This window comes from Triplophysa dalaica, chromosome 15 (assembly GCF_015846415.1).
Source record: "Triplophysa dalaica isolate WHDGS20190420 chromosome 15, ASM1584641v1, whole genome shotgun sequence".
In the NCBI taxonomy this organism is placed as follows: Eukaryota; Metazoa; Chordata; class Actinopteri; order Cypriniformes; family Nemacheilidae; genus Triplophysa; species Triplophysa dalaica.
The window spans coordinates 7,325,904-7,337,526 of NC_079556.1; the positions used below are offsets into that span (position 1 = coordinate 7,325,904).

Genomic DNA, 11,623 nt, shown 5'->3' on the forward strand with positions numbered 1-11,623 from the left:
ACACTTCCGTTGTCGTCTGTGACACTTCCAGCACTTTCAAACACTTTTGTATTTGTTTGTGTTGCGAGAAGTTGCAGCGCGTTTCTATGTTTGTTTGTGATGCGAGTATTTGCAGGACATGTGTCGCCAAACGAATGAAGATGCTTTCTGAATTTTCTGGTGTTTTTTCTATTTGCATGTGTTTTCTTCCGTTGCAGCGCTGTGACACCTATCGGCCACCGTATTACATTTACTCTGTGTTTGAAATGTAATGATGCTTTGAGTTCAGAGCGTGTAAACACTTATAATATTACTCCAAATCCACTACAGCTGAGTTTTCTTGATGTAATACACATGTCTTGTATATAGTGTAAAATAATTTGAGTTTTACAGACTGTATAAAGCCAATATTTTGTTTTAAATGTGAAACTCTTTTATGAGATTTAACACATTAAACTAAAGTGAAAAAAGGAAACATGAATATCTAAATTGTGTCATTTTTCCTTTTGGAAACACATAAAAAAATATTTTTTTTTTTGAATGTTTTAATTTTTCTAATTACAGCCATTTATATGCACACTTCATATATGGAAAGTAAGACATAGACATAACATAATTTATATCTTTAGAAGTATTCTGATAAAAAATAATCAATATTGTCGTTTTTATCAGATACCATGCTGCATCACTGTGGTCCAGCTGTACAAGAGATTAAAGAGATATGTGACCCTGGACAACAAAAACAGTCTTAAGTATTATGGGAACATTTTTAGTAATCTCCAAAAATACATTCTAGGGGTAAAAATTACTGATTTTTCTTTATGCCAAAAATCATTGGATATTAATTAAAGATTATGTTACATAAATTTCCTACCGTAAATGTATAAAAACTTTCATTTTGTAAGTGGATGGCCTGCTAGGAGTGCCTCAGATTATCAATTTCCAAGGCGATTTTCTCATTATTTTGCTTTTTTTGCACCCTCAGATCCCACTTTTGTTAACAGTTGTTCCGCCAGATAGTGTCCTATCCTAACAATACATATATCAATAGAAAGCTTATTTTAAAAATAGCCTTAAGACTGGTTTCGTTGTCCATAGTCACATATATGAAATTAAGGTGGGACATATTGGGTGGCTCCTCCCCTTTTTAAAAAGCATTTCATTTACTTCACAGCCTGATATTTGATTAGACGCTGAAGTGCAGAATCATGTCATAAAATTGTTTGACTGTCCTGTTGGAAGTGAGAGTTTTGAATACTTCACTCTAAAAAATTATGGATTATTATGAACCCATCGTTAGGTCAAAAATGGACAAACTCAACTATTGCGTTATATTAACCCAGAATATGGTTATATTAGACTCAACAATGGGTTAAAACAACCCTGCATAGGTTAATTAATAACCCACCAGTTGGGTTTGTCCATTTTTGACCCATGTTGGGTTGAAATAACCCAACATTTTTTTTTAGTTGTATATCTTGTTTTAGGGTACAATCGTAAAATGATGGGGTTAAAATGTTCATAATACAACTCAAACCCAAAAAATTTCCATTTTGATTTCATGGGAGTTTTGTGTGAACGTTTGTGTGTAGTCATGTCAATGTTTTTTTTTTCTCTCAGCCCCCCCACCCTCCAAAGAAATGTGAGTTTATGTTGTAAATAATGTCAGAAAATAATTTGAGTGATTAACGTCAATGTATGACTTGAAGGCAGTGTATGTTCTAATATGTCTCCTCTGTAAGAGTTTGTTCAAACAGCAGTTCCTCTGTCAATATCTCCTGTGTGAGTGACTCTGTTAGATTCCACGTCTCCGCTGCTCGCACACTCGGCTTTCACAGTTGTCTTCTCTTTTCCATCACTAGACCTGACACATGAACAATATATCATTATTATGATACTCTGAATATGTAAAGCAGTGACGTTTAGTTTTGCCATTTTATTCCTCTAACTCACTTTTTCTTAAAGAGCTTCTTGAAGGAGTTCCTAAATCCTTTTGCTTCTTTCCTACTTTGTTCACCCAGAGGGGTGTGGTCATAGTCATCAGACACGCCCTTCAATTTAAGGTCCTCCCACACAAGGCTTTTGGTGTCCTGAGGAACAAACGAGTACAAACACAATATATGCTTGTGTTCAATAACGTGACAGCCTCTACCATGTAATGCGTGTGTTGAAGGCTTAGTTTACCCAAAATAACAAGTCTTTCATCATTTACTCACCCTTTTGTCATTCCAGACCTGTATGACTTTATTCTGCACAACACAAAAGAAGATACTTTAAAGAATGTTGGTTACCAAACTACATTGGCCCCCATTGACTTCCATTGTATGGACACAAAACCCAAAACATATTTTCAAAATATCTTCTTTTGTGTTCCAAAGAAGAAAGAGTCAGGTTTTGATAGACATGATAAATGATGACAGATTACAACTATCCCGGCCTTTAAGAACACAAACATTTACTTCTGATATATGTGTTTGAGACAGAATTAACCTTTTGATGCATCGACCGTGGTTGGTCCTCCAAGTCGGTGTGTATCTCATATCTGTGTTTTGGACTGCTAGGCCTCAGTCTTGTCTTGCCACTTGACTGACGCTCCAGCTTTGGATGGGCTGGATTTCTCATGTGATGGGTGTGGCTCTCAACACTGTCCATCTGCAGGCCATTTAGTGACTTGCTTTTTCTCTGTACTGCCTGTAGGGGGTGAGGTCTCAAACTGTCTGCTGAGTCAGGTGACACACAGCTTCTGTTAGACCTATAAGCCGCACCCCCACTGCTCCGCCCCCTGCTCTGGGACTGATGAGGGGGGCTGTTGGAAGGGCTACATTGCACAAAGGCGATATCAATGCTGGAGTCAGAGGAATGGGATGGACTTGAGCAGCGAGCATCTCCACCTCCATATGAAAGGAGTGCACCCAGATTTTCAGCGAGGGCTGATCCGGCTCCCTCTCTTTCTGGAATGCTGCGCAGAGGAACTGATACTGGTTTGTGACGAGAATCAGAGTCAGGAAGGAGAGATACAGATGATGGGATTTCTGGATCGTAGTTGTAGGGCGATGCTTCGTAGTCAGGGTAGCGTTTGTTACGCCGCAAACCTTGAGAAGGATCACTTACAAAGAAAAACAGAAGGAATATTATTTAAAGGGAGCTTATTTGGAGATATTTTGCTTGGTGCTGGTAATATCTACTCACGCATTGGTGATGCTGTAGTTTTTTGAGGTCTCATGGTCAACTTTATACAGCTGTCTTACTGTTGACCTAACAACACGTGATGGTAGATACAGTTTTGTAAAAGGATTGTACAATTTATTATATATAATATATACTTTTATATAAGTAATATAATATATTTTAATATATTTTAAAATCTTCATAGAAGCTTTATTCTTTCAGACAAAAATAATAAAGCTACATTTTTAAGACTTCTGTGTAGACTTTGTAAGTCTATAAACACACTGAACACACTTATGTGTTTTAACATTGTGCTACCTGCTGAGCTCTTTTCGGCTGTGCGAAGGCCGCTCCTGTTGGTGTGTACACAGGTTGTGTGTGTGTTCTCGCAGGGCATGATTGTGCGTGAGCAGCTCCTGGTTGTGTTGCAGCAGGTGGCTGTAATATGTTGTGAAAGATCGGAGTTGTTGTACGCACACCAGTAACAGGTAATAATCTGGATGCTCAGATTCTGTCTGCTGCAACAAACTCTGCAACACACACAGTTGACAGTTTTAAAGTCCCTGTGAACCGGAAGTTGGAGACGTTTTTACTTCTGCATTTTGAGGCACTTCCTAATGAAATGGAATATCAAATGAGAAAAATAGTGGGCATGGCTGTCGTTTTTTTCTGCGATATGATTGGATGTGTAAAATAGCTGTTGCATTTTGAAATGGCACTTGCAGCAGACTGACAGTTGAAGGGGAGGAGTTAACAGATGCTACGCCCAAGCTGTCAAACATACGTCATTTAAGACGGATAGTTATTACAGGAAGGATGTGAATTTTTTGATTTTAACTGAAGGTTATGAGGGCACACACATTTTACAAGAATAATGACCCACATTGGTTAACTATTTACAATAAACCCTGCAATATTTTATGAAAGAATTGTCAACGTCGTTTTTTATTTCACTGGGACTTAAGGCAGCACATACATTGCACATATATGCACATCGTTGTATAGGGTCACTTATTTATATTTTACAGTTACTACTATAGTACTATAGAAAACAATAGGATAACAAATGATGTTCAATTAAAGTAGTCACCTTTCGCCTTGAATTTACAAAAATGTAATCTGTGCATTTTAGGACACAGCTTTTGAGGTCTCACCCTGGTCTTTAAACAGTGTTGAAGTAGTTCTCCTCTATCTTGGGCTCTTCTTGGCACATTTCTCCTCATTACTTGGTTAAAGTCAAGCCAGTTAAAAAAACATTTTAACTAACGTTTATTTTGTGTTGAAGGAAATTATGTTGGCACAATTATTTTTCCTTTATAAATGTCAAACATTCAAATGAGTGTCTTTAGATCAAATTTTTTAAGGATCATGCAAAACATTTTAGTGACGTAATCCTTAACCTCAAAATGGTACTGGTGTCCAAACAGGAAAAAATTATCCAAAAATTATTTCACAAGTGTCACTTCAGAATTCCTAAATACCTAATACCTAAATAAACATGGCTAAATATACTGTTGGTGTGGACCTAAAGATAAGTTGGCCTACTTGCAGGAGTGTGTGGTATTCTGGGATACGTTGAACAGGCTGTAGAAGCAGAGAGTACAGCGACTGGCATGTCTCATCTCCGGTGATGTCACTCTGGATTACAAAACAAATAGCGAATCAGAACCTCACCTATGCAGGTTTGGAAATGAGACAAAGACAATTTGAGCCAAACATATGGTAAATGTAAATTTTAAAATGTGTGTATCTGTACCTCCAGTAAGGTGGCTTTTGAAGAGGAGAACAAACTGATAACTGTTAAACACTCAGGCAGTTCCCTTAAATATGATACATAGTGGTCCAGAAAATCACTCTGCAAACACACATAACAGACATTCAATGCATACACAATGCATAACACACATACACAATGGTTAACTTTACCAATTCTCTGACAATGAAAGAATCTCATCCTAACTGATGTTTTCCATTTGACTCCATAGCTTTGATTTAAATTTAAATAGACATTTTTGTCACAAAGTTGTTTTTTTACTTCTTTGCTGGTGAGCCTTAGGAACACATCTCCCATGATGCCTTGCCAGTGGCTCTTAAGAACTCTCTCCTGGAGGATGTGCAGGAGTTCCAGGTGCTGCTGAATAAGGAAACGCAGAGAGGATGGGAAAGACCTGAGAGGAGAGAACACAAAACATACATCTTAAAACACTGCATAGCATGAAAAAAGATATGTAAATGCTTAAAAAAACAAATAGAAAGTTTGTCCACGTCTTTTGTGTTTTTTCTTTTTGTGTTGATTACTAAATCCTGTTTAAAATGCTTCCTGTTTTAAAACAGATTCATTCTTGTTTAGCACTGGACTCAATGAACTTAAATGTGTAGAATTGGGGGAAATTCAATTTGTGATATTTAAGTCTTGTTGTGTAATTGCTTGAGTTGCTGTTAGGGTAAAGCGAGGTGAATTAGGCCACTTTTTCACATTGAGGCCTAGTTTACCTTAATTTGACCTGTGTATATGTGGGAGGTCCGTAGTTACCGTTTGTCCTTCAGGTTGATGCTCTCTGAGCCATTAAAAGTGATGTTGGCCTTTAAGAGGAGTGATAGATAAGACACATAGAGTCTCTCGGACTCTAACAGCTCCAGGGCTGCTGCCTGCCTTTGAGCTGAGAGAAAGAATAGATTTTTAACTGATAATGTAAACTGTTTTACATTTTATTTAACTATATAAATATTGTGAATACTTTAGAAACAAATATCTAATTTAACCTGTTAAGAAACAGAAATGTTTAATACTTTTAGCATTAGATGTTTTGGCGTTTGGCAGATGCTTTTATCCAAAGCGACGTACGTTGCATTAAACTATACATTTGTTTCTGAGTATGGCAATCCCTGGGATTGGACCCATGACCTTGGTGTTGCTAGCACCATGCTCTAACCACTGAGCTACAGCAACGCATTTCTTGAGTTGTTAAATCATGCATTGATTATTGAGTCTCAAATTGTTAGTATGACAATATAATATGTAAATGGTATCTAATAAAGAAATATGCAAAACATAAGTCTTTTCAATAATGATTTCAGGACATTTGGATCCAACTATCACATACTTAAACTTGAGATGTTCTGCTCGGTCAAATCTCTGCTGTTTCTTCTTTCTCTCCACAAGGGAGACTTCTTTTGGCCAACACTGTCATGCTCAGGATATGCGTCTAACCATACAATGATAATCTTTAGATATCTCATGGTTATTAGACACTATGTGTAGTACAAACATATTTAAACCCTTAATGTAAAAGTGTTCAAATGAAACACGCACTCTGATTGGCTGACAAGCTGCTGATGTAATGTTGAATGCCACTAAGGTCTGTCTGGCTGCAAAGAGAGGCGTGGCCATCCACTGATCCCTCCCCTCTAGATCCTTTTCTGTCAATGATACAACATATGTTTATATATTTTAAATAAAACACATACGTAGTGTAATTGCTGAATTGCCAAAGCCTGGAAAATAAATCTGTGTTGTGACAAATATGCAAAGGCATTAATTATTTAAAATACGTCAGTGTAGCACCTGTGATATGTGACCTGTATGCGGTCGAGGTCTCTATGTAGGTCTTTCTGGTTGCTCTTGACCTCAGCGACTTGTGCAAGAGCAGTGCTTATGTCCTCCTGCACACATTTTTAAAATGTTAATAGAGAAAAAACAGAAAAATTTCCATGGCTTAATGTAACTAATCTTCTAATATAAACACATTTTATATTCCATATTTTAAAACAAACAATACAACAATGATCAATATCCAGACTAGTTAGATGTCATTATTATAAAGTGTGTGACTTCTTATATGGCTTCATAATACTGCATAATACATGCATTTCTTAAATTATATTGGTTATACATTCTTAGTTTTTCTCCGTTATACATTCATACACTTCACACTTTCAAGACCTGTAAGGTGTTGAGGGTGTTTCTGAGACACAGGATCTTATCGCTGTTATCTTGTTGATAGGTGGAGACTGTCTCCTCCAGTAGGCTGTAGCTTTGCCGTAGGTTGGCAACATCTCCAGCCACGCTACCAAATCCCGACTTCAGCTCCAGCCACATTGCCTTAAACTAAACCAAGTGTTAAGATTTTAAGGCTCAATGAGAGACCAAACACGGGAAAAGAAAAGGAAAATGAGAATGATAAAGGTTAATCACACATAAAGAGAAAAAGCAACTTCAGATTAGTCTCTCAGGAACATAAGGGGAGAGTCAAACTATATATGGCCTGAGCTCAGTCACACTTTTTCTATTAGTAATTTTGTCTACATGAGTACAGTGTTTCTTAACAACAGTACAGTGTGTGTTTGGATGTGTTTAAAAATAGATTCATTTTATGAAGCGATGTACTCATTTCACCACATGCCAAAGCGTGAAAAATCATGTGAAAGCTATCACAGAAAGTAAAGAGACAGAAAGTAAGACAAAGAGCAGCATGATACCGCTTTCATGGTTGTATTTGTGCGTGGTATTATGTGTCATACGTTGTACCTGAAGAAGCTCTATTGCATCCATGTCATCACCTGTGTGTCCAAGAACAAACAAACAAACATTTTATCTAGTAAAAAGAATTCTACAGAAACAATGTAACACAAAATCAATAACCAAGAAAGAAAATTATAATTCATTAAACTGTAATACAACTACTGTTATAAAAACGCAAAATGAAAGATCCACCAGTAAATAATTTCCACAAAAGACCGATGTGTGTAGTTTACTTGTCATCAATGTTGTTGTTTACCCTCTTTTCCATTCTCCATGATCTTATTGTCTTCCAGTATAAAATCCAGGATTGCAGTTTTAAATCCTCTATAGTTAAGTTTCTTGGCAGATGAAGTCTAAGATTGTTAGAAATGACAGGAAGAATCTGACCTCTTTGAATCTAAATGACTTGTTTCTTTCTATCCCTTCTCTTTTCTTCAGTTTCTCATCGGTCTCTTTTCTTCCCCTCCTCTTTGAAACATGTGAGTCTGATGAAGTGGAGGACAAAAAGATGCCTTGTTTTACAGTAAGTGGATGGATTAAGGGGGAGAGAATAAGACAGAGTCATCTGTCTGATTTAATCAGACGATTAAATTTCCTCTTCAACCTTTAAAACCAATTTTCCATTTTCCTCTTGAACGTGGTCTTAAGACATATGAACAAAAACACTCACAAATTATTGTCAAAGAGAATACATTGAGTCATTCAAACTTTTATTGAGGTGACAAATTATGAAACAAATAAAACGTCAACAAGAGGTTTCATTACATTGACAAAGTTTTAATAAAGCACAAGAGTAACCGCAGAACTTTTGCTCAACCACTCTCCTGAAGTTGTTATAACGTATAGGCAAACTTTCAGGCGTTTGAACTTCATGAGCAGTACTGATCCACATAAACACGTTTGCACCTCAGAGAACAGGAAATTGATCTTCACGGTCCCACCCAACCCCTGACTTCGCGGTCATGAGCTAAGCTGCTTGCACATGCTTGTGTATTTTGGAGAAACACTCCAGCAATGAATGAAGGGGAAATGTGCAGTTCGGAGAAGATCACATTCCTCTCCACTACAGCCACGAAACAAAGTCCTGATTCTTTCTGAGGTGTTGTGTGCATGAACATGTGTTCTTGTTGTTTACCGTGTTCAGCTGAGACTTATCTCATCCCTGTAACAGATCACGTCTATGCCGCTGGGCTGCTTGCTGTGTTAATGTAATATTGTGTTCCATTCAAGATCACTATCCATGGTTTTATTGCCTGTAATTCTTAAAATGATGCAAACAGTCACCCCATTGAGTAGGTGCTTAAATGATTTTGTTTGTAAAAAGATTGAATGCGTATTAATTATTATAGGTTTAACCTGTTGATAGTTTGCATTTTGTCCTATTGCAAAAATGACAAACACTTGAAAATTGAATATACCACAGTCAAGGATGATACACAATCCATTTCAGAATCCAGCAATTTACTAAAGTAACTGAAATACAGTGTCAGTGCATATTACATGTTGACTTTAAGTTTCAGTCCTAGTGCTGCTTTGTTGTGGAACGATCCAGTCCATACAAGTCCTTGTAAATCTGTGAACTCTCCATCACCCTGTAATCTGAAAAACATGAAAGATGTTGACATTTATTTAGTATTGGATTTAGACATGGAGGGTTGAATTATATTCTTTAACACATAAATCTGAGACCATAGACACATTTCATTCATAGCATAACACCTATTATTGTTAAAGGTTCCGTTGTATTCTGTCCCATCTGGAAATTTGTAAATTCCTTGTCCATGATACATGTTGTCTCTAAACAGGCCAGTGTAAATTGATCCTGATGGATGCGTAAGAGTTCCACTGCCATTCATCTGCACAAGGTAGAGATATTAAATGTAAATATTTACTTGTAACATCTAAATGAAATACAAAATAAGACTTCATTGGTAAACTATTGACCCTTAGGGCGCTTTGGTCCACATGTGATTGTTTTTTAATATTGAAAGATGACCGCACCATATCATTGTCCCATTCCCCTGTGTATGTCACTCCAGAAACTGATGTTTGTGTGCCAAAACCTTTTCTCATCACCACACCATTTGACGTACGACAGCACTCTCCTTCTAAACGCAACACACACACACACACACATAAGACTGTACACAAGCGCATGCGTGATGGACATTCACGGACATGTCAAAAAGTGACAGTTTACTTACCATATTTGTCTCCATTTGGGAAAATGTAACACATTTTACGTGTTGTTTCTGTAACAAAAATCAGGTATAATGATCTAATAAAGATACATATTATCTATGACATTTCTAAAGAGTCGAATATTTCTTGTTTCGGAGTTGACAAGTAAAGATTTTGCTATGAAACCATAATTTCTCTTTATCTACAATACAACATTACAGCACACACATATTTGTATTTATTTATATTGTTTTATATTTACCAGACATGATGCTGCGCTTACAAACTCACTTTGAATCTCCATGACAACGACGCATCAACTCTACTTCGTCTGATGGGCTATGAGCGATACGTTGCATTACCACCACCTAGAGGTGAACGAACGTGTGCATTACATGCGTGACCCGGAAGTTGTTCTTTTGTGTTTTATGCGAGGCAGCTGCGTGTTAACGTGAGTAAATTTATGAACACTTTTGGTTCACCTCTGATTTATAAATCCACGTTATTCGTAATGACATATGTAGAAAGTTTACTTATAGAGAGGTAGCAAACATAAGTAGCGATCAAACATTTAGAAAATGTTTTGTATGGCATCTTTTTGATTTAATGGTGATACTGTCATATTTAATATCAGAAACGTTTCTGATTATATATTAAGATTTATTTTTTCAATGTTACTTGTGTTAAAGGGACCTTATACAACATAGTTATTTTCTGTCTGTCACTTTAGGAAAGACAGACCATGGGCAAATCCAAACAGGTGGGAAACCACAAAAACGGTAGCAAGAAGAACATTGCTAAGCAATGGAAGACTAAGCGCAGGACGAAGGACCTTGACCAGATACATGTTGATATGATCCCCGTCAATTCTGTCAAGTTACTAAAGCAAGAGGTTGATTTTGACGTCACAGGCTGTGCCCAGAATTACTGCCTCCACTGCGCGTAAGTCACATCTTACAACATCTCATCTAATGTTTTTCTATTTACTTGTCATTCGATTTAAGCTTTTCGTTATATTTTTATCTCCAGGAGACACTTTATTGATTTGAAAACCCTGAAGGAGCATTTTAAAACCAAACATCATAAAAAACGGTGAGCGATTATAATCTCTCATTTATTGCACAATAATAATTGATGTCCATCCCTTGGATTGAAATGAAATAGATTTCTTTGAGAACCCAATTGGCAGCTTCCATTTAAATTCAGAACTACGATTTTCATGAAGTCGTTTAAAGCTCAGTAACATATCTCTGGTTGTCCAGGATTTCTGAAATATGTTTTTTATATTTAAGTTTGAAGCAGCTGAGAGAAGAGCCGTACACACAGGCAGAAGCAGAACGGGCAGCGGGAATGGGGTCCTACATCCCACACAAAACAAAAGAGGTTCACACACAGGAGGTCGAGGAGAATATGGACTGAAAGAGTATTTGGCTCTGCCTCTGTGGGATCTTTACTTTTTTTACAGTTTGTCTTCAGAATAATGATTTAACCTGTTTCACTGTTATTTCATGAAAAGGTGTGCAAAATCTCAAACTTAGACCAGTTTCTGGGATATTCTATGTAAACAAGAAGTACACATAAAAGATGTGAATCACAGTTTCTTGTAAAGATCACCTACTCCCGCTGCACATGTAAAGCTGTTAACTGATGTGCAATTATGACATGATGGAAATAAAAAATTCGCAATCGTGTGGAGAACCTTTCAATGTTTTACATTCTTATATTAGAACAATATTCAATGTGCCAGACCTGAATAATAATTCCAATATGTAA

At 36.8% G+C, this 11,623-nt stretch overlaps 3 protein-coding genes across 9 annotated transcripts; 1 reads left to right on the forward strand and 2 right to left on the reverse strand.

Annotated features, from left to right (window-relative positions):
* Positions 1-560: 560 nt before the first annotated feature.
* arhgef33 (Rho guanine nucleotide exchange factor (GEF) 33) lies at positions 561-8,052 on the reverse strand. 3 transcript variants are annotated; one of them, XM_056768145.1, is made up of 15 exons: positions 7,926-8,052; positions 7,676-7,707; positions 7,091-7,255; positions 6,713-6,810; positions 6,461-6,567; positions 6,252-6,353; positions 5,681-5,807; positions 5,183-5,315; positions 4,904-5,002; positions 4,693-4,785; positions 3,466-3,677; positions 3,169-3,234; positions 2,470-3,085; positions 1,933-2,069; positions 561-1,843 (listed from the first exon to the last, which is right to left on the reverse strand). In XM_056768145.1, exons 1-15 carry the CDS (start codon positions 7,942-7,944, stop codon positions 1,729-1,731), a joined length of 2,121 nt encoding a protein of 706 aa, XP_056624123.1. In that variant the 5' UTR covers positions 7,945-8,052; the 3' UTR covers positions 561-1,728. The 3 variants fall into 3 exon arrangements, with proteins under 3 accessions (XP_056624123.1, XP_056624121.1, XP_056624122.1); XM_056768143.1 differs by having other exon boundaries at positions 4,904-5,315; XM_056768144.1 differs by lacking the exon at positions 6,252-6,353 and having other exon boundaries at positions 4,904-5,315.
* A 355-nt stretch (positions 8,053-8,407) lies between these two features.
* Positions 8,408-10,241, reverse strand: morn2 (MORN repeat containing 2). Of its 5 annotated transcripts, none has more exons than XM_056768030.1 (6): positions 10,142-10,197; positions 9,874-9,921; positions 9,671-9,774; positions 9,389-9,525; positions 9,170-9,268; positions 8,408-8,922 (listed from the first exon to the last, which is right to left on the reverse strand). In XM_056768030.1, the coding sequence occupies exons 1-6, from the start codon at positions 10,152-10,154 to the stop codon at positions 8,916-8,918; spliced, it is 408 nt and encodes a 135-aa protein (XP_056624008.1). In that variant the 5' UTR covers positions 10,155-10,197; the 3' UTR covers positions 8,408-8,915. The 5 variants fall into 5 exon arrangements, with proteins under 5 accessions (XP_056624008.1, XP_056624011.1, XP_056624006.1 ...); XM_056768033.1 differs by lacking the exon at positions 10,142-10,197 and adding an exon at positions 10,113-10,134; XM_056768028.1 differs by having other exon boundaries at positions 8,416-8,922; positions 9,671-9,777; positions 10,142-10,241.
* On the forward strand, positions 10,196-11,540 carry znf593 (zinc finger protein 593). The gene is made up of 4 exons (XM_056768034.1): positions 10,196-10,301; positions 10,581-10,792; positions 10,880-10,942; positions 11,143-11,540. The coding sequence occupies exons 2-4, from the start codon at positions 10,593-10,595 to the stop codon at positions 11,267-11,269; spliced, it is 390 nt and encodes a 129-aa protein (XP_056624012.1). The 5' UTR covers positions 10,196-10,301; positions 10,581-10,592; the 3' UTR covers positions 11,270-11,540.
* The last annotated feature ends 83 nt before the right edge of the window (positions 11,541-11,623 follow it).